The sequence below is a fragment of the Protopterus annectens genome, chromosome 11.part0, assembly GCF_019279795.1.
Source record: "Protopterus annectens isolate FY-2018-M chromosome 11.part0, PAN1.0, whole genome shotgun sequence".
Taxonomy (NCBI): Eukaryota; Metazoa; Chordata; order Ceratodontiformes; family Protopteridae; genus Protopterus; species Protopterus annectens.
This window is the reverse complement of record NC_056745.1, coordinates 665,918,911-665,942,105: the sequence shown is the minus strand read 5'-3', so window position 1 is coordinate 665,942,105 and position 23,195 is coordinate 665,918,911. Positions and strand designations below refer to the sequence as shown.

At 37.8% G+C, this 23,195-nt stretch overlaps 1 protein-coding gene across 3 annotated transcripts in view; it reads left to right on the top strand.

Annotated features, from left to right (window-relative positions):
• FGD4 (FYVE, RhoGEF and PH domain containing 4) overlaps positions 1–23,195 on the top strand; it is a 1,935,878-nt gene that overhangs the window by 52,759 nt on the left and 1,859,924 nt on the right. For 2 of the 3 annotated variants that reach the window (XM_044088113.1, XM_044088111.1), the window contains exon 1: positions 12,582–12,713. The exons of the other annotated variant lie outside the window; for it this stretch is intronic. In XM_044088113.1, coding sequence (XP_043944048.1) covers positions 12,668–12,713 — 46 coding nt within the window. In that variant the 5' untranslated portion in view covers positions 12,582–12,667. Of the gene's footprint in view, positions 1–12,581; positions 12,714–23,195 lie in introns of those variants that run through there. 3 annotated transcript variants of the gene reach the window in all.

The window sequence follows — 23,195 nt, the reverse complement described above, 5'->3', positions numbered from 1 at the left end:
GACCTGGTGTATAACTTAGTCCTCTGTATGAAATTAGCAGGTTTGAATGGATTCAGCACTTTGTTTACACATTGTAAGTTAGGCGAGGAATGGTACTTACAAACTGGCTACAAGCTCAAAATACATGCTCAAGCGAATACGTATAATGTTTATATATTCAGTCTTTATGATTTTTCCTACCCAAAAACTTTGGAAGGCTGGTTCTGATAATGGACTTTTGGATAATTGAGAGACTGCTGTATAAAAAAGCTAAGTTCATGGAATTGAGAAATATGCATTCATTAAAGGAAGTCCCTGTCGTCAAGATTTGGCATTTGCCTTGCTCTGAAGTACAGGCAGGTGAAGCCTGTGTGTGTGTGTGTGTGTGTGTGTGTGTGTGTGTGTGTGTGTGTGTGTGTGTGTTGGGGCTTGCCCTGCAAAGAGAGAGTTTTTTAATGGGGTGCCATGAAACCATTCTTCTATACAATTATACAATATTGTTTCCTTTTTTACCTATTTCTCTTCTGATTCTAGTTATGCTTATTAAAATTTTAATATATTTGCTTTTTATGCAAAGTTATTAATTTTCCTTAAATTGCAGTACAATTAGGCATACTTGACAAAATTATTCTATGTCTGATTTTAAGAATGTATTTTCCTTGTCGCCTTTCTTTATAGTTTGCCTTGTGCAGAGGTCATGCTTCAAGGGGTTTTGGACATGCCCTAATGAATCATATGAGTAAAGTAAGTCAATAGTTATGACGTAACAGTAACATGGCTCTAGTGCGAATCAAGTCTATACACTAAAGTTTAAAATAGCAGTAAAAATATTAATTGAAAATGAAAATGGGTTCTGCAAGGTTGTACCATCATGGATTAAAAAAATAAATAAATAAGAATATCCATGACCCATTCCTGACTGAAAAGGCAGGGGTCAGAACAGAGAGATGAAAAGTCAGCAAGCAAAGGAGAATAGTATTAGTGCTGAAACTGAATTCAAAGTCACGTCTTGGGGAGTACCTTCACAAGGTGCACCCTGTTTTCACAAAATCTCACCAAGACGACACTGATATATAGACTGGATTTATATAGCGTATATAATGGACAGAAATAGGTCAAAAACTAAAAAAGATAGCTGGGATGCACAAGACCCAGGATAAAAAAGTGCACAATCCTGGTAGATGCACTGGTGCCAGGACTGGAAAAGATGACAGTGTCGAATCCTCAAAATATGGAGCCATTTCTACAATGGGGCCAGGCCCAGGAGAAGGATGGGCCCCCCTGTTATAGAAGGTAGTAGTAGTCCACAAAAATCACAAAAACTGATGGGCCAAAGAAGAGCCATAAAAAAGACAGAGTGGAGGATAAGAAATAAATTATGTATTGTTACTGTTATACAAAAAGCCCAGAATATCCAGACACAAAATATACAAAATGATTGAGAGAGAAATTAGAAGAAATAAAAATATTTACGCAAGAAAAACTGTCAGAAGCTTCGAATGAAAATTTGCGTTCATTAATACAAAAGATTTGTGAAAAACAGTATATAGATCAAGAAACTTGAGCTGTTTAGAAAAAGAAGCATCTGAGGAAGTGCAAAATATAAATGACAAAAACCCAGAGATATTTGAAAAGCATAAAAAAGAAATATGGACATGGGAAAGAAAGAGAGATTTTTTTATGGTGCAACATTTATGTAAAGGAGAAAGCCAAATTAATCAACATAAAGAAGACAGCCCCAAAGATATTAGAAGAGAAATACAGGCAAAAGCATCCAGATATGGAAAATTTCACAGTAAAAAAAAAAAATCACAAAGATGGAACGTAGAAAAGAATATCAGTAAAGTAGAAGTTAAAAAAAAAAATAGAAGTTGAAGTTATGGAGTGCCTGCGAAGAGAAGCGTTTGGTGTAGGAGGTCTAACACTGGTTACATCACAGCATGATGGAGTGAGTCCCCAAAGTAGGGAGAAATGGGAAGATCAGGAAACATCTGAAGAAAAAATATGGACATGGGAAAGAAAGAGATTAAATATGGTGTAATATTTATGCAAAGGAGAAAGCAAAACTAACCAATACAAAAAGAGCAGCACCAAAGATATTTGAAGAGAAATACAGTCAGAGTAATCCAGACATGAAAAACTTTACAATACAAAAAATAAGAAGACAAAGAGGAAAAGTAGAAAAAGAGATTATTAATGGAGAAGTTAAAGAAATAGAAACTGAGGATATGATGTTATCCTATCTCGCCTTCATTCTTAACTGGTTGGGTTCGGAACCGAGCCTTGGTGTCTTAAAAACTTGGCGTTATACAAAAGCTCAAAGTCTTCCACGAGCTCATTTTTATTTTATTTTATTTTACATTTGTTAACCGGGCTAGTCCAACTGGATACATGTCCATTTTCAGTGGAGGCCCGAGGAGAAAAGCTCCGAGTTTTCAAAACATTTAATGTTACAAGTAATTTAAAAATAATAATACAAAAATGTATAGCAAAATGTTACAAGAACAAGATTTGTTCATAGTAAAAAAATGATTTCACAATTTTTTCCCACAAGAAAGCAATAAGTAAGTAAATCAAGAAAAGATGGGGATATAAGGTTACTAAGGACATCTACAGGATAAGACAGGAATTGGAAAACAGGATTGGTGGTTAGATGGGATGAGTAGAGCTGGACAGAGTAGAATGGTCAGAGAGAAATTATGATATAAGGATAAACTTTGAGAGAAAAAATTGAGGGAGACATGGTAGAGCAGAGGAGAAGGAAATGAAAAAGCCGATTAATCAGGGTTATTGCAAGAGCATAACCAGTGGTTGGAGAGGAAATGTTTAAGGTTAGTTTTGAATAATGGGAGAGATGAGAGAGCTGTTAGGTCATTTGGTAGGAGGTTCCATATTTTACCAACAAAGTTAGAGAAAAGAGAGTCTCCTGCAGAATTTTTAGATAAAGAAGTTTGCATCTGCATTTTTTTAGTTGAGCGTAACTTTTTCAGGTTATGGTATGGTGTTATGAGGGTAGAGAGAGTTGGGGTATTGTTAGGTTGATAAAGGACTTTATGGGCAATAATAAGTTGGTTAAATTGTAGTAGGTGAGGTAATTCAAGCCAGCCTAGTTGTTTTAGGTTTTTGACAGTGATGAGTCCTATAAGGTGAGTTAGTGGCAAATCTGGCAATGCTATTATAAGATTTAGCTAGTTTGTTATGATTATATTGGCTGTAACCCTATCCCATCATGCCCTAGGAAAGCTCCCCAGATCTTGTTTCTTAACTGGTCTGAAGATGACACTTTAGACCATTTTTTGAAGGCTACGTATGAGCACTGGAAGAGGATGTCCTTTTTCCTGACTTCTCGGATTTGGAAGACAGGCATTTTGAAGTACCCTGACCATCTTCAGTTGCCTCTGTGAAGGGGGCAAACCTCTCAAAATAAGCTTATTTTTTTCTCTCAAGCAAAGCCCTATGGTTGAATGAATGGCAGATGGCACATTGATTTCTGTAAATGGACTGCTCCAAGGCAGTGTACACAAGCAGTATGACCATCAGTCAACGACATTTTTTTGATTACACTTTTCACATTTCTTGAACCCAGAGGGTTTAGTTTCCTTAGGGTCCTTGGACATTATGACTGTCAATAACAACTATAATAGCTAATTACTACCAGAGAAAACAATATATATATATATATATTTTAACTAACTACAAGAATAAACTAACCACTGAAATTTAAGCAGAGAAAAAGCAGTTCTCTAAGCTAAAAGAATCTGTCTAAAATCAAGGGAAATATAGAAAGGGAAGAAAAGGCCCTCTAAGTTAAATAGGCCAACGGCAGCCCTCTAACTTAAATGAGCTTGCCAGGCAAATTAAGGGAAAAATACTTGAAGTTTACAGAGCTCTCTAACATAAATGAACCTGAAGAAGGTAAAAACTAAAAAGAAGCCCTCCAACTAAAAACGGGCTTAGAAAATATAAATTTTAGCTGGTATAGGGAGGGGAAAAAGGCCTAGAGAAAGAAACGACGGCCAACAGCAAACAACCAACAGAAGCAAACACACTAACTTGGTTTAAATGTGGGTAATAAACACTAGAAAGCTATATATGCATTTTTAAACTACAATTACCCTCCCCCCAAAAAAGGAAGAAAAATTCTACTTAGCCAGAGCCAGAATGGAAGCACCCGATCTTGTTTAGTGGCAAACGAGATCTGGAGAGCTTTCTTAGGGCATGATGGGATAGGGTTACAGCCACGAGCTAGTGGAAGACCTCAAGCTTTTGTATAAGGCTGAGTCAGAACCAAGGATCGGTTGCGAACCCAACCAGTTAAGAATGAAGGCGAGATGGACAACACACATGGAACATTATGGTGAGTATATAACTTTTTTATGGAGTACCTGCAAAGTGAAGGATTCAGTGTAGAAAATCGAATGCAGAAAGCACTATAACAGGATAGAACAATGGATATCCAAATTAAGGGAAAACCAGTGGAACAGTAAGCAATTGGTCAGGTGACATATCAAGATATTTTAGAGCCTCCCACAGGAAACCAGTATAAACATTCACTTTAAGCTAGACAGCAAAGAAAGGAACAGTAAACTGTGGGAACTCTGATGCAGTCGGTGTTGTGGAGTGATAGGCCAGTGCGTTCCCATATGACAGAGCAACGGATGGTACAGGATGAAATTGAAGAGCAGGTGCCACAGGAAGATGCTATAGAACTTTCTATAGAATGCCCACAGGAACCTGAAAACAAGGGATGTGCCCTCAGTTTGGAAAAAAATGAGCTAAGAGATGAGTTGCTTGATTTAATAGACATAGCTATATTAAGATCAATGAAAGAAATAGACTGCAGAAGGTCAACAAAACCCAAAAAGACACAAGTCTGATAAAAAAATGAACGCATTAAGTAGGACTGTCCATAGAAATCCATGCGATATAACAGAAGTAAACAGGATATATTACTGTGCAGCATGTGTGTACCTCACAAGACATCTACAACTAGAAAGGCCGCAGATATACCTCACAAAGAGGATTACCGGCTTCAAACAGATGCACTACGCAGACCGTCTCAAAAAACTCCAGCTTTACTCTGTCGTATATCGCCTACTCAGAGGCGATATCTCTGCCTAACATACAAAGCTATGTCAAACCTAGAGCTGTTGGACATGCTCCACTTAAAGAAATCCCAATCCCTCCAAGCTACACGCAATAGGGACATAAACCTTGTCACCACAATAAACAAAACATGCTGGAGGGATAGATTCCTGTCCCAGAGACTTCCCATACTCTGTAACAAACTACCTATCTATAGCAAACAAAGCTCCTCATTAGCACTCTTCAAGAAAAAAAACTTGATGATTGGATGGAGATAGGAAATTCACCCCGGGGATCACTTCTGTGTCTCTGCTTGACAGGGGCACAGGAAAATAATTTTCTTGGGTGGCAAAAGCCAGGGTACCATTTGGCTAGGCTTATATAGGCCCTAGGGCCAATAGCCTAGTACCTACCTATGAACCTAAACTAATAACTGATAAAGTTCTACCACAAAAACACAGGGTAGGAAGGGGAGAAATCGAATACCATCATGGAAGTATTAAACAGAGAAAACTATAAAGCAATTAAGACAAGTGTCACTGTTGGAAGACTATAGAAGAGGGAATAGATAAAAATACTAAGAAAAATAGATGGTGATAAAAGCAAAGCACAGTTTCAGAACAGACCAGGATCTGTCATGCACTATTGCAAATAAACTAAAAATTTCAGCACAGGCGGAAAAACTTGAAGATGCACAGATATAAGTCTAAAGGAAGAGTACAAAATAAGTAATTTATTGATGACCCAAAAAAGTTTTGTAGAGAATTGGGAAATAAAGTAAAAGGAATTGAAAGACCACCCAAAAAGAGGAAGTAGATACATTTTGGAGAAGTATCTATGAAGATCCTGTGGAACATAACAAAAATGCCAACTGGGTAAAAAAAGTAAAAGAAAGAATAAGAAGTTTAAAGGTGCAGGATATGAAATGTGATGAAGTAACAGCCAGAGAGATTGAAACAAAGTTAAGAAAAGCCTGTAATTGAAAAACTCCAGGCCCAGATGCAGTATCTAACTTTTGGTTAAAAGTGTTAACATCTTTGCACAGAGATTTAGCCATGAGTAAGAACTATTTATATGTGCACCCCGAACAGACACAAACCTGGCTAACAACCGGCAAAACAATGCTCCTACTTAAGAGTGAACTTGCAAGCTACCCTAAAAATTTTAGACCAATAACTTGTCTTCCAACGGCATATAAACTATATGCGGGAATTGATGCTGACAGAGTTTATAGTCATTTAGAAGAAAACTCAATTATGGCAGTAGAACGAAAGGGCAATAAAAGAAAGTCCTATGAAAAAAAGCATCATTTGTTGTTAAAGCCATAGTGGAGAACTGTAAAAAGGGGAAAAACCTAAGGATGGCATGGATCGACTACAAAAAAAGAATTTGATAGTATCCCACATTCATGGATAAAAGAGTGCTTCAAATGTGTAAGATACACCCTACACTGATTGAATACATTAGAGACCATGAGACAGTGGCAGACCACTCTGCAATTAAGCCATGATAAAGGACAGATTATTATCCCAGGAATAAAAATTCAAAGGGGGATATTCCAGGGTGAGTCTCTGTCACCATTGCTATTCTGCCTTGCCATTAACCCATTAAGCTGTACTTAACAGCTTAGGCCATGGCTATAGTTTGGCTCTTAGAAAACAAAAAAGTGTGAAGACTTCTAATCTTCTTTTTGCTATGATTTGAAACTGTATAACTCATCAGATGAGGAACTGAAAGCACAGCTGTAGGTTGTTAAAACTTTTTCAGATGATATAAGAATGTCATTTGGTCTTGATAAGTGTGCAAAAGCAACCATTAACGCAGGAAAACTGCAGCACCAGGAAAACATCAGTTTAGGACAAGAAATAAAAGAACTTGAGCAAGAGGGAGTGTATAAATATTTGGGAAATGATGAAGGATCAACAATAAAATGCAAATAAAACTTAGTAATGAATACTTTAAAAGACTTAAATTAATTCTGAAAACAGCATTGACGTATAGGAACAAAATCCAAGCTGTAAACCAGTTTTCTCTTCCTGTCCTAACTTACAGTTTTGGAGTGATTGACTAGCCTCAAAAAGTGTTGGTTAGATTACAGAGGAAAACAAGAAGGATGCTTCATGCTCACCAAATGATTTATAAAAATCAATGTATACCAAGATTATATATTCCCTGTTCCAAAGGAGGGATGGGCCTCCTTGAAATTGATAACGTATAGATCAGCAATCAAGGGACTTCACACATATCTGACCTCACAAGACCCAAATGTAGTGAAAGTTTTGGTACATCAGAATAAATCTAGGATGACTTCTGTGCTTAATTTAGCAAAAGCATATAGGTATCAAGCAGGAAAGGGAATCGAAGCAGATAACAATCAGGCAGTAACTGAATGTGCCAAATAAAAGAAAGAATATACGGTGAAGGTCCAGGTGAGAAGGCAAGAAATGTGGGAAAAGCCTAAATATAGTTGCAAGTATAGAAAACTTCAGGAACAACCTCATGTTGCTCAGGAATGAACGAAGGAATTGTTAAGGAGAGGGGAATTCAAACCAAGAGATGAAAGGTTAATATTGGCAGCCCTAGAAAGTGGGCTACATACACGCTGATTTACAAAGTTCATTGAACATGTGGAAGAAACAAACAAATGTAGGTTTTGTAAAACTGAATTGGAAACAGTCGCACAACTTGTTGCTGGTTATGACATACTAATGGCAGAAGGACTGTATACTGAAAGCCATAATAATGTGGCAAGACTGTTGGGGTCTATATCATAAGATCGACATTTGAAAATGTCGACTCGCCTGTCGTCGACACAGAAATGTCAAACTCTAAGTTTGTTGAACGGCCAAATCACTGATTTCTTTCCAAGGGAAAGAAATAGGTTGGCTGTTCTGTCACACCTGCCTTTTCCCCGACTGTAGTGCGGTCTTGGAGTTAGAATATTTAGTTAGGGGGGGATGGGGGCACAGCCCCCCACTTAAATATGTTTGTTTTTATGTGGTGATGTTTGTTAGTCTTCTGAATGGAATTTGGCTGTTCGACAAACTTAGAGTTCAACATTTCCGTGTCGACAAAAGCTGAGTCGACATTTTCTAATGTTGATCTTATGATATAGACCTGACTGTTACACTGGAGATTGTGCAAACATTATAGTACTGAAGTGGCTGAAAAACACTGGAAATATGAGCCACAAAGCATCATAGAAAATTATGACGTGTATATCACATGGGATCACCCATTACCAACAGTTCAAAAGATAAATGCTAGAAAACCAGATATAGTGGTGCAAGAAAAGAACACAGAAGTAGCATTGATCATTGAAATCGCCACGTCCACTGACTACAATGTCTTGTAAACAGAGACGCACAAAGTCATAAAATATCAGGATTTGCAGGCAGAAATGAAAGCAATGTGGTAGAAAGATACCCAGACAGTTCCAATAGTAGTAGGAGCAACGGGTCTTATAAAAATAATTTATAGTCTTATTCAGATATGTTACCAATCCATGTAACCCCATATGAATTGCAGGAGGAGTCATTACTGGGCACATTGCGGGTGCTGCGAAGAGCACTTTTGGCTGACATCAGAGACTGAAACAATACTAATTTCATAAACTTTAATCATACTTTGACTTGGGGAATGTAGTCCATTGCCATCATAGTATTAGAAACCCAAAATATTTGGAGAAATTAAAAAGAAAAAAAACAAAAAAGACAAACTAATGCTGAATAAGACAACGTGAGAAATGTTTGATATAAAAGAGGTTGTGAGTTATGACCGTAGTACGGTATAAGATAATTCTAGATGATAAGTGGTTGTTGTTGTTGCTGTTGTGTCTTTCGGCTTTTTCCAGGTTAGGGGTTGCCACAGTGGAACTCCGGTCCGCTAATGATTGGCAGTTGATTTCTATGTGCTGAGTTGCCAGCCCTAACGCACAACCTTCAACGAAGGTACGCCCATTCACGCATGTCTCCACGCAGAAGACGCTCTAGCTGAGAGTCGAACCGGTCAGCATCTTACTGTGATGCGACAACGCTACTGCAGCACACATAAGTGGAAATAGTAGAAAAGCTGTTGGCCTGATGAAAAAAAAGACCACGATAGGTTTATAGTGCACTGATCATACTCTGAAGCCAAGTTTAAGTTACAAACCTTCAGTTAGATGGATATAACCTCCTTACCATAAACAATACCACATTATAATTTTTTTTTTTATGCAAAAAGTGTGTTTCTACATTATACTTTAAGGACAGCCCCCTGATTATTTTTTAGAGCTTAAAATCATTGTTATGACCTCATGAAAGACTGAAAGCGAAAAGACAAAGAAAAATTGGCTAAAATACACACAAGGTAAACAGGAAGCAAAAAAGTCCCCACTGATAGGAAATATAAATGCTTAAGATGTATATATAAATATAAAGTGCAGTGTTTAAAGTGCAATGTTTCTTAATGCAAATTTAAAATCACATGAATTTAAAAACACACATAAGCAAGTTTAAAATTTATATACAAATACAGAATACAGGATTATATGTCAAGGGCTTTTAGTCTTAATAGTGAACACACAGTTGGTTTTATGAACAAATGTGGAATGTTTCACTTTTGCAAGTTCATTAAGGAAGGTGAGACATTCTCCATTAATAATATGAACGTCAAAATTCATTGCAAATACAATTGCAATTCTGAAAGGGTCATTTACTGTGCTTTGTGCAACCAATGTTGTTTTTATATCGGAAAAAATGATAGAAAGTTAAAAAAAACGTATATATGAGCACCTCCATGAGATAAAAATAAAAAAGTCAACAAATGCCCTCAACAAACATATAATAGAAAATGAGGGACATATGTTACATTTCTGTATTATTGACAATGTAACAGTAGAAATTAGAGGTGATGCTTAGTCTATTCTTTTAGAGAAAAGGGAGCTATACGGGCAGTTGCATTTAGATGCAGGTTACTGACCAGGGTTGAATGAAAATGTTTTTATCAGCCCCCTTTTAAGACTAAAAGCCCTTGACAGATAACCCTGTATTTGTATATACATTTTAAACTTGCTTATGTGTGTTTTTAAATTCATGTGATTTTAAATTTGTATTATGAAACATTGCACTTTAACCACTGCACTTTATATTTATATATATGTATATATATATATATATATATATATATATATATATATATATATATATATATATATATATATATATATATATATATATCTTATGCATTTATACTGGGTTTTCTTGTATTGTATGCTGTGACTTTAAGGGGGTGTGTCTTTTTCATTATTGAACATGACGTTTTTCTAATGCCTTTAAATAGCAGACTTTACATTGTGGTTTTATCTGATAAAGTTCTGGTGGTATGGGATGAAAGCGCTCATTATTTGTGTTGTGGATTTCAATAAAATAGTGTTACTGCATTTGGACTGCTTCTGTCTTCAGAAACATTGTTTCCTATCAGCGGGGACTTTTTTCCTTCCTGTTTGCCTCATGAAAGACTGAACCTATAATGCCATACTACTTGAATTAATGCATAGACTGCTTTATTTCCATGCTAAATACATCACTACTAATTTCCAGCTTCCTAAAAAGACAAGTTGTCCACTAATTCATGTAGGAGGATCACCTCACTTTGAAAATTAACATATGATGATGGAAGTAAGAAGCTGCTCCTCTAAAATGTAAATTGTTTTGCGTACCCATAATGGTTTGCTGATGTAGGCAAGTAATTGCTGAGTACCTACCATGACATCATTTTGTGGTGTAGTTACAGAAGAAAACCAAGTCAGCAGTAAAACTACAATGTCAAAAAGCATAACGCAATCTGTTTTGCAAAATTTGTAACTTTGTAATGAGGAGCACGGCGAGAAATTATATTAATTGCAAAACAAAGATGCTTCAAAAAGTGAGCAGTTCTCACTGAGTTTAAGAAACATATGTTTGCACACTGTTTACCTGTGGTGTATAATACTCCTTTTAGCAAATACCTAAAAAAGAAAAACAGGGAAGTTTCTGATCAGGTAAGTAAGCAGTGATGTGTGTTGAAAGTAGGGGTATATCCACAGACATAGTTATGCACATACACTGCATTTTGCACACAATTTTATAATCAATAAATCTATTCTTATTGTGCAACATTTAAAATTTTTCTGTAGTATGTGGAGTGCTGTGATTAGGCTCCAAAACTAAGGAAGAAAAAAGCATGTTAAGCATAAGAAAATCTTAACAGCACTTGGATGCTTAACAAATCCTTGTTAAGCGTCTTTAAGCATTGTAAGATCTGGACTCGTGCTAGGGTTAACAGCAGAAGGTAAAGCAGTTTTCATTGTTGTTTTTTTCTCCACTCCTCATGCCTCTGTTTCTTGGGAGCTTTTAACAATTATTAGAATTTGGTCTGCCACACTTAAAATGAATGTAACAGAACCAAAGTGTCTTAACAGCTTAGAGGGGTCCTTTCTTTCTTCTAGCTGCCTGTTTGACAGCTGTACGTGTTTGACCAGTTTTCAAAGACTTTGATAGTCTCTAAAACAGTTTGTCTTCTTCAGTTTTTCTGTAACTAGTAGTATGTGGCACAGTTAAAGCTACATCAACTGCAAACAGTCATGATTGGGTCTCCTGTTATAATCAGCTTATCTGTTCTCAACGTATATGCCAATATTCACCTCTCGTTTCACTGTCAGTGAATTTCTTGCCATTCATGTCTCAGAAACGAAAGCTGATTTTAATAGGAGACCCATTTATAATCCTATTTTCTGTTTAGTAGACATCTCAATATTGTATTGTGCTTGCTTTGATTTATATACAGAAATACCACATTGAAACTTGTGGGAGTTGTAGGAAGAAGGCATGGTGGGTAGGATTCCTCTTGCTAGCTTTTGTTTTTTTTTGGGGGGGGGGTGTCATTTCCCAAGTTGTCATGCTTGTTAATCTGAGGTCTTTCTTTGGCAGTATTCAAAAAGCAATACATGATTCATCAGTTGATGCTTATCTGTGTATTGATCTTGATATAACATCATTAAGAACATTGTGCAGATTGTCTGTGTACGTCTGTGTGTGTGTATATATATATATATATATATATATATGTATATATAGATATATATGTGTGTGTGTGTATGTTTTATATGTATATAATGTACACACATGCATGCACACAGGCACGTACATGAGTGTATACAATCATAGGCTTTCTTATAGTATTAAGTATGTGCATTTCTGTTTCTGTTGCTAACAGAGAAGATTAATGATATCAATTTTATTAAGTATGAGTTTGTGCACTTCTTTGAAAGGAGGTGGAGCTTTCACACATCTGAAGTTGTATACAGAACCCATTGAATACTGTTATGAAAAATGTTGAAACACTGAGTCCATCTTAATAACAGAATGAGGAAGTTTGCACTTCTTTTCTTCTGTGTGAAATGCATTTTTTTTGTTGATGTCATGTGAAGATAACCTCATCTGTTTAAGCAAAAGCATTTTAGCTTTATTTCCTTGTTAAGGTATAGTGCAGTAGAATATACTATATTACGGAGTGGCTTCTCTGATCTTTTTTCATAACCTGGGTATGTCTAGAGCAACAGATCCTGGAACACTGGCACTTGATGAGTACAGTCCATTTTGCATTATGCACTTCTGGGTGTCATTTTTGTAAGTAATCATTGAATTTGTTTGGTTCATATTCATAGCAGATTTCCTGTAGCCGAATAAACAGTCTTACAACACTAGCTGTTCCCTACTTAAGTATGCAGTTTCCAGAAATGCGGTATGTTTGGAAATGGTTCACTCCTTCTTGCTGCTCTTATGTACTGTACAGTTTGACTTAAGCCGTAAGCATTTTAGAAATGTCTTTTCTGGTTCAAAATATGTTTTTAGCAATCTGAATTTTTTTTAATGTGGTTATATTTTAAAATCAAGATCAAGATGGTGTTTGAGTACCTGAACTAGTTTGCTAAATATGTTAAATACGGATTGCCAAGTTATATTTTTAGACATTTAAGCATACATAGTTGCATTTTTTCTCCATTTAAGATAATACAGCACTTTCGAGTCCACCCTTTTTAAAAAGTAAGGCACATTCTTAAGAGTTTGTGCTTGTTACAGGAACTGAACCATAACCTGCTGCATATAGCGCAAAGGAAATAACATTGCTCCACCCCCACCCCCACAGCTGACCATCAGCTGCAACCAGCTCCTCTCCTCTCCTCTCCTCATTTACTGGGTCAACCAGACCCACTTTAGCTTCCTCTGGGCTGACTCTGCTCCCATGTTCAAGACCAGTGAGGAGATTGAAGATACTGGTGCAGCCTCATATTCCTGCTGGGAAGTGAATCTTAACCACCCCACACATCTCACCACAGAAGCCTTTGTTCGAACCATGTATATTTGCTGCATCAGTAGGTGCATATGAACATCTGCACAGGTACAGCTTTCAATTACGTTTCCACTTGCAGCATGGAGCTCACCAGGATCTTAATATTGCTGTATTGCAGTGTGCCTGGACTGTCTCCCTCCCTCCCCTGAATGAGAGAATCAGTGGCAACTACACACTTCCACCTTCTCACCCAGACAGGCCCCCACAGCACCCATGCCGCTAGTTTGAACACAGGTCGTCTGTGTCACAGTAAGAGGTTTATTTGTCTGCACCATGATGCTGGAGGAAACATTATTATTTTGAGACTAGGTTTCCACTTAGTTGTGTTGCATAGTTTATGGCCTGATACATACTCTTAATGTTTGCTGTTATGTAACTTGAAGTATAATATTGTGCTTTTTATTATAGTACAACATCATACAGGCTTAAGATTAGCTGAATTTTTCATAGTACAATAAACTTTTTCTGAAATGTTTTCCAAGTAGTGTCTGCATACTTGATTAGGATTTATTTGTCAAAGTATTAAATGTTTTAGGTTTCCTTTAGTGATGTGCAGAGCCAGCTCATGGTCAAATGGGACCTTAGGCAGGATAGTGGACCTGCCCTCCCCCCCCACTTTGCAGCCATTCCTATGTCACATTACATGTCTCTCTTCCCTCAATTACCATAAACATTGTTTAAAACTGTCAGCATACATACTGTGTTGTTGTTTACTTTTGAAATGAAGACAGAGATGTGGATTTAATTTAAAACTTTATTTATCTTTTGTTGACCAAGTTAGTCCACTAGGCTAGCCTGTTTTCAGGGGAGACCCAAGGTGATATTTATACTAATTGTGGAAATTTGGCTAGGGCATAAGGGAACTTCCAGAAATCTTTTTGAAAGGTACTGTGAGATATTTTATGTCCACCAGAGCTACAACCAACTCGGGCAGAAGAGGCCTCGGTTTATTGTCTCATTGGAAGGACGACACACACAGGAGTGCAGTCCCCCCCCCCCCACTGCACTGCAGCATCGGCAATCCATCTGCATGATACCCATAGCCATCGGTACCAAAAGTGAGTATGCTACCTGTTGTGCCACTAACACTGCTTTTAAATTTTATAGTACAAACACTGATCATTTGCTAAGCAAAACAGTTACACGTTGAAAACTGGCTTAATATGAGGAACAGTAAACTTTTCTTCTCCTGAATGCTTCAAATTCACATTCACTAAATATGTATTTAAAGTCATTTTCACTGAAAATGCGTCCATCCAGTGGTGGTTTAAGTGTACCTTGGACCCTGGACTGTTTTCAAACCATGGGCCCACCTGCAAACATTTTTAGGACCATGCATAAATGCATGTGTTGTTTTGATTCACCTTCCTGATTTAATGTATTTCTTGTGTTTGGCATTTAAAATGTGTAGTTTTGAACCTTTTCCGTTAAGCAGAGAAACAAAATGTATGAACCAATAAATTGAAAACTATCCATTTCAGAAAATACTCTAGTGGCAAAAATCACCATTTCAGAACATTGAATCTAACTCCAATGGCAAATGTACCAGAATATTTCAACCAGTTCTGAAGACTGAGTGTAATCTTCAGTGATTTGCTAAACAGGCTGGTAGCTTGTGTAAAGGACTAAGGCTCTTACTTCCTGTAGCCAAGATACACTGTTCGAGCCTGAGCAAGTCAATTAACTGAACTCCCCTCTCTAACTAGAGCATTTTATAAACACACATACATATACCACATGTGCAAACTTGTGTTTTCTCATTCACTGTGTGTGCTGCAAAATACTATGAGAATCAATTTCTCGCTCTGTATGTGTGCTGGACTAGAAATTAAATTTGCTCATTTCTGCAGGTCCCATAATAGCTTATCTTTCTAAAGCTCTGTGTATTTTGTTTGTACCTGCAAGCAAGTTCCGTAAACAATTGGAAAATCATTCTTACACTGTGTGTGTGCCAGAAATCAAATCTTGTTCATTGCTCTGGGTGTTTTTCATTTGCTGGAAATTATTAAAGCAGTAGGACCCTCATTGCTCTGTATGTGTGTATTTCACATTCATTGGAAATGATTAAAGCAATAGGATGCATGGAAAAACTTAGGCAGCAGTACAGCATTAAAAACTTTACTACTTTTTTTTAAATGAATGTTGTAGCCGGGACTCCCAGCCACCACGGGCCGTAGGCAGCTTCTTAGATCACATAGTGAATCCTGGTTTGAGCTTCTTGAGCTGCATCACTGACTAGTATTATACATGCATTGATTCCTTCATTCTGATTATTTCTTTTCATGGAGTACTCACAATATAAAAAGTTACTATGCCTACTTCCAGATCCAGCATTGACAAGAAGAAAACATAAGACCATGAATACATTAGCAGTAAATCATAAGCAAGTTGTTAAAGTAAAACTGAGAAAGTATTTAGCAGTAGAAAATTTACTGCAGTAGGTAGGAGTGAAGAAATATCATGGAAATCTGTTTGTAACATTGCTGAGTAAAGGACTGAAGGAAATTATGGAAGACTGAGTAAGACTTGGAAATATCAAAATCTCATGCCGAGACAAATCAGAACCAGGAAAATAATGTCTGTTCAAAATAGATTTCCACATTCTCACAAGAAGAGAAATGCAAGGTGGAGCAGGTTTATTTATCTACTGAAGTAGACTGGTCCATAAACCATTTGTCATTTTAACCCAGGAACAAAGATGCAACAATTTATAATTTGTTCTATACTTTAAATAAATTAATATACAATATTAGAAAATTGTAATATTTGAAATATACATAAGCACACAAAGTAAGTAGATATATTTAATTTGCTATTCATACAAAACTATGTTAGGCATTAACAAAAGCAATCGATACTTTGTACTGTTCTATATGCATTAAACAGTAGGAAGTGCTAAAGGATAGCCAGATGTATAAATTGTTTAACTGAGCCAAGTCTGTATTAAATGGATGTGCAACATCTCTGAAAAAAGTGGTATTTATAAATATTAGGTACTGTAAAAGTTTAAATCCTTAAAAATAATACTTTTGTTTGTACTGAATGTATTGGGTAGCAGATTTCTTGTTGCTAGGGAGTTTTTATTAAATGCCTTTTCTTTCTTGCTAGTGCAAAAATTGATTCTTTCATGCTAACTTTGATTTTGGAAATGTTGGAGGGAATTACTGGATCTAACTTTTAGATGATGAGCTAGTAGAGACAATATTCTAGGTATAGTAATATGTATGTAACTGTAGAGGGTAATATGGATGCTTTGGTGGTAATTTAGGAAGAGGCACTGGTGTTCATAATATACAGTAGGTGAGATTAATCTTATTTACTGCTGTTTGTATGGTACTGGTATTGTGAGTGAAGTTCCAAATTATAACTGGTAGGACATATTCTGGGTTTCAAGCTTTGGTTTAAGAATGTTGATGTCTGTGTTATGAAATGTAAAAGTATGGGATCAATTTATGATGCAGTATCTTCTGTTGGTGATCCTGCAAGGTATGTGTGTAAGGAAGCTGATCATAAGCTTTCAGTAAGTGTTTTTCAGGTATTAACACAAAGGGTGTTGATTTGTTCCAAACAGCATAACTCCAATGTTGTTAGAATTAGGTGCCCAATGCCAGACTAATGTACACTGGAGTTAGGTGCCCAGTGCCAGAGTACATTAGTCATTTTGTGATCCTGTTAATACACCTGTCCTTGTTTTATGGGATTTCAAGAGTACTACAGTGTTTTTATATACAGTTATCTGAAGTAGTGGCAGATCAAGGACTAGGCTGTGTTGAAAATGAGAATAAAGCCTGCTGTGAAACTGAACCCCATGGAACATAGTTTTAAAGGCACCGGACTCAATCAGTAACACTGACCCAAGTGGATAATCACCAAATTGATCTTAGGAGTTGTAGAACAGTGTGTGTGTTGTAAATTTAAAAGCATTTCCAAGTGTAGTCACTTGCATATAAATAGTGAGCACGTGCAGGCAGCAGTGCCATTTTGAGAGAACAGCCAGTGTGTTAAGTATGAGTGTAGTAGTCAGTCTGTTTATAGGTTTATTTAAGTTTAAGTTACTAAGACTTAATCCTGATGTGTCTGTATATAATAAAGCTGCTTGAACCGAACCCACAGCTGTTTGTCTGTTTTACCCTGACCAGACGAGTGACATGGTGTCAGAACTGGGATTGAGAGTGCAACTTCTTCAAGCCACGAGGTGCATAGTTGACAGTGAAGATATATCAAGCAGGTTGGGTGATACAGGACTTAGACGATTAAAAAAGGCCAGAAACGACCTTCAAGTAACCAAAATTTGTACAAATGATTTATTTTGCAAATAAAGCAATATGAAACATTTGTAAAGCACAAAATGCATTATTAATCAAATGAGTAGCACAAAACATATTAATCAAACGAAAGGCACAAAATACATTGTTGATTAAACAAAGTATTCAAAACCACGATATCTGATAAAATTATCAGAAATATTTATATGGGGTTTAGATTTGCCTCTGATTTGCGTAACTAGCATGTTTAAAGTAAAACGAGCACAAGAAAAGTATAATGACCATGATAACAGGCCAAATGGGCATAACGAGTGCAATAAAAGGGCAAAATATGCTGAGAAAACCATGGCAACTGCATGTTTTTTAGTTTAGTTTTAGCATGAGCTACTATTTCGCATTGACTGAAGCCATTCAAAGCATAACTAGAGTTGTTAGAAGTATCTCAGAGTGTGCAAAGTGTTTGTAGTGTGTGGTTTACTACAGTGCAGCTATTCCAAAAAGTTTACTTTGTGCAAAGTGTAGTCAAAGTACAGCCATTTCGAAAAGTTTCTTGTGCTGTGTACATTTATTCCTAGAATGCTGCCATTTCAAAGTGTTTCCTACACTGTACAAAATTATTTTGCAAAGTACAGCCATTTTGAAAAGTTTCTCATGCTGTATACTATTCATTTGCAAAGTGCAGTCATTTCAAAGTTTCTTACTCTGATAAAGGGTGATTTCACAAAGTACAGTGATTTTAAAGTGTTCTTGTGCTACGGAGACTTATTTAGCAAAGCACAGTTGTTTCAGAGAGTCTGTAGTGCTATTGGGCATAGTTGCAAGTTCTGGCATAAATTTCTGGCACATATATATATATATATATATATATATATATATATATATATATATATATATATATATATATATATATAGGGTTCCACTTTAAATCATCGAATGTTCAGAACATCTATGTTCTGATCATTGAGACCAGAACATCGATGGTTTAAAGTGGAAGTGCCAGGTAAGTGAAAATGTAGAATTTTGTGTGTATTTGCAGGGCAGCAAGGTGCCCTGCATGTTGTGTGTGTGTGTATATATACCATCTGAGTGTTTGCATTGCAGGTAGTGTATGGGAAATCTCCCGTTTAGCGCTACCGCATATAGCGGTAAACAGGAGATTTCCCTTACCCCCAATGTAGTGCGATCTCGGAGTTGGAATATTAAAGTAGGGGGGTGTGGAGGGCACAGGGGGGGGTGAAGCCCCCCCCCCCCCGAATAACATAGTTTTTGTAACTTTTTTGGTGTTTGTGTGGTTCATTTTGAACCTTTGATGTTCTGAACATCAGTGTTCTGGTCACGATGATCAGAATGTCGATGTTCTGAACATTCGATGATTCAAAGTGAATCCATATTTTATATATATATATATATATATATATATATATACATATGGGTCTATATTAGAACATCGAAGTATCAGAACGTCGAATGTTCTAATATCGACCCCTATTCAGCAAAAGCTGAAAATATCGAAGCAACAGAAAACCAAATTTTTTTCCTAGGAAAAGAATTTGTCTGTTTCTGTTGCTTCGGTATTTTCAGCGCTGTGGTGGAAAGTTACTGGTCAGGTTCAGGTAAGTGTTAGATTGAGTGCGGGCTATGTTAGTTAGGGTTATGGTGTGGGTTAGGTATGTTTGCGATTATGTGGACGTGAGGGTTAGGGCGGGTTAGGTGAGTTAGGGTTAGGGTGCGGGTTAGGTATGTGTGATTCTGTGGACGTGAGGGTTAGGGCGGGTTAGGTGAGTTAGGGTTAGGGCGTGGGTCAGGTAAATGTGCAATTGTGTGTACGTGAGGGTTAGGGTGGGGTAGGTGAGTTAGGGTTAGGGCACGAGTGAGGTGAGTGTGCGATTGTGACGGACCTTAGGGTGTGGGTTTGGGTTAAGGTAAGTGGATAGTTAGTGGTGTGTGTATAGTTTAGTGTAGGGTTAGGTGTAAGATTTAAGGTGTATGTGTGTCGATTGCTGTTTGTTTGGTGTGCTTGTGTTGTGTGTATGTGTTTTGGAGGGAGAAAATTTGCTGTTTTGCATGTTTGATGTTTTCAGCTTTTGCTAAATAGGGGTCGATATTAGAACATTCGAAGTTTTGAAACTTCGATGTTCTAATATAGACCCATATAGATATGTGTGTGTGTTTGTATGTTTGTATATAATTTCAAGCACCATTACTACTGTGTGTTGATATGGCAGAGGCATTTCACAGACCCAGTTCACTTGTGTTTGATCATAATATTGCAGGGAATTGGAGAGTATCTCAGGAGAAATGACATTTTCATACAAGCAGCTAATTCTGATAAAGATGCACGTACAAGGGCATTTATTTTGCTTAACTTAGAGCGTTCAGAAGCCATTGAAAGAGAGCACTCATTTGTATATGCACCAGCAGTACATGCAGGAGAGGAGGAAAACTGCCATATTGTTGTACCAGCTGAATCAAGGGAGATCACTGAGTGCCTGAAATGTAAATTTAGAGAAATGTGTAACCCCCAGACAAATGTTACATTAGAGAGGCACCTACTTTATACAAGAGACCAAAAGCCAAAAAAAAAAACTTTTGCAGCTTATATCACTGACTTGAGAAATAAAACTTAAACATGCAGATTTGTTGTTTTGAAAGACGAATTGATTGTATTTGGTGTTGATAATGTTGCAGTGAGAGAGATTTCCTTCCTGACAGTGATTTATCATTGTACAAAGCTATAGAGATTTGCCAAATCCATGAGCTTACAGAAAGGCACCCAAGTATGGTTGCAAGTGTGATAAGAGCATGGTTTCAGCAACCTCTAGAGCATAGATAGCATGCAGCACGTGGCTAGCAGAAACAGGCCTAAGCACATGGCAGCTGCAGGACCCGCAACTTTCCAGCAAGTTCTAAGACTAGCTCAGGAAAACAGTATAAAGATGAGTCAGCAAAACGTAAGTCAGGTTTTATTAACTGTCGTAATTGTGGTGACAATCATGAATCTAAAAGAGAGAAGTGCTTAGCATTTGGTCAGCAATGCCACAAGTGTAAATAAAAATGTAACCATTTTCAAAAGTTTTATAAATCAAGCAAGCCTCATTCAGTTATTAAGAAAAGTCACTTAAAAAAGCAAGTTGATCATGTAGAAAGCTGTAACCCTATTTTCTATGTAGAGGGTGTATCAGTGGTTGGTGAAAAGGTTAATGCAGTAGATTTGTTGGCAAAGAACAAAGTGTTTTGTACTGTCCTGATCAATGATAAAGCCACGGAGCTCAAAACAGACACTGGTTCAAAGTGTGATGTTATGTCAGCAGAAACATTTGCTAGAGTAAGAGCTGGTCAACAACTTAATTTGGCTAATTGTGCGAAGCTTGCTTTTTATGGAGGTGAAGAGATTCAAGCCAAAGGCTGAATAGTGCGTTCATGCTATTTGGCTGAGAACAGTCACAGCTTGAAATTCAATGTAGTCAGAAGACCTATGCAGTCATTATTAAGTCTCAGAGACAGTTTAAGAATGAAACTGCTTTCTTTTACCAAAAAAGTCCATCATTTAAGCACATGCCTTAGTTCCAGCTTCACTGATGCTATTTTCTCAGATTATGCGGGTGTTTTTGATGACAAGCTAGGCAAACTTCCAGTTATGTACTCCATGAAAGTAAACCCAGAGATCAGTCCAATGGTCAGACCAGTCAGGAGAGTTTCAATAGCTATGCAGGACAAAGCCAAGGTCCAGTTAGATACGTTGGTGCAGCAAGGTGTGATTTGTCAAGTCACAGAACCAACTGAGTGGGTGTATTCCATGGTAGTTGCTCATAAGAAAAGCTCAGATGAAATTAAAATAAGCATCGACCCAAGAGACTTGAACAAAGCATTAAATACACCTCATCATCCTATGCGTACAGTCAAGGAGGTTGCCCCCCTCATGCCAAGTGCCACTGTTTTTTCCATCTTGGATGCAAGGAGTTCATTTTGGCAAGGAAGGCTTTATCACAGATCTTCACTACTGACTACATTCAGTACTCCATTTGGTAGATACAGATTTCTCAGAATGCCTTTTTGAATAAATTCTGCCAGTGAAGTGTTTCAGCATGCAATGGAGCAAATGTTTTCGGGTTATCCATGTGCTATAATAGCGGATGATTTACTAGTTGGAGGTAATGCAGAAGCAGAGCATGACAGAAACCTCAGGAAAGCTCTGGACAGAGGGCATGAACTTAATCTGAAGCTCAATCCTCTGAAATGTAAATTCAGGCTACCAGTAGTTACTTGTGTAAGTCCTTTATTTATCAGTACAGGCTTACAACCAGACCCTTCCAAACAAGCAGCTATTCTTGAGATGCGAGCTCCAGACAATGTCCAGATGTCCTTCAAGGATGCAACTGCAGTCCTGACATATGGGGTTGTCCTGCCTCAGGCAGCCCTTCGGTCGGCCGGATTCCAAAGTCTGGGTCCGGCGTCGGCTGATGTCGCCCTTTCCCCGACGTCAGAGCGCCTGGGGTATAAAAGCGTCAGCCGACGCCATCTTCTTCAGTCTTTCTTGCCACGCGGCGCCCGAAGCAGAAGCAGTTCGCAAGTGCCGGTTGGCCAGCTCCTGTGTTTTCAGCTACTGAAGTCTTCAAAAAAGCTAAGTACCCCGTTGGGGACCTTTTCTTGCCTCAGCCGATGTCAGATAAAACTGTAAAAGTTAATAATTGTTTAACTTGTGGGAAACAAATACCTCATAAGGATTTCCACTCTTAACTGCTTACCCTGCCTAGGCCCAGAACACAACGTCTCGGCCTGTACAGCTTGTGCTTCTTTCAATAAACGTACTCTTAGGCGTTGGTCAGAGTTTGCACAGGATTATTTTGGGGAAGATTTCTGTTATATCATGCCGTCGGAGCTTCCGACAGCACATTTACCCAAAAAACGGAAGGATAAGGACCGACTCCCGCGGTCTCGGCCGACACCACGCTTAGGCCTACCGCGAGTGTCTCAGTCTCTTCTGAGCCGGTTTCACAACCGCTACAGACCGACGACACCGCCCCACCGGTTACTTCGGTACCGGTTTCTGTTCTCCCCTCTGAGACCGTAGCCCAGGATATTTCTGACACCATTCAGACTACCAGGAGGAGGCCTTCCCGGCCTACGAGGATTCTGATGCGGAGGAATCCATTCCCTCTGCTTCTCCTCCTGAGGAGTTTTCCTTTGGGGAAACGCTTCATTCCATGAGGGAACACTTCAAATGGCAAGGCCAAGAATACTCAGATTCTAGGAAAAGGTTAAGGAAATTTTTAAAACTACCTCAGCATGTCAAGCCAGACAGGTACTACAGGGTCCCAGACACACATCAATTTCTGTACAAGGGCCATACTGCTGACCCTGAAACTATTTCTCAGGGGCCTAAAGGGGTTTCCTCCACTACTGCTAAGAACCCACTTCCTTCGGAAAGAGATTCTAGGGCTTTAGAAAGGTGGGGCAAGAAAGTATATACATCTTCCACCCTTTCTATGCGAG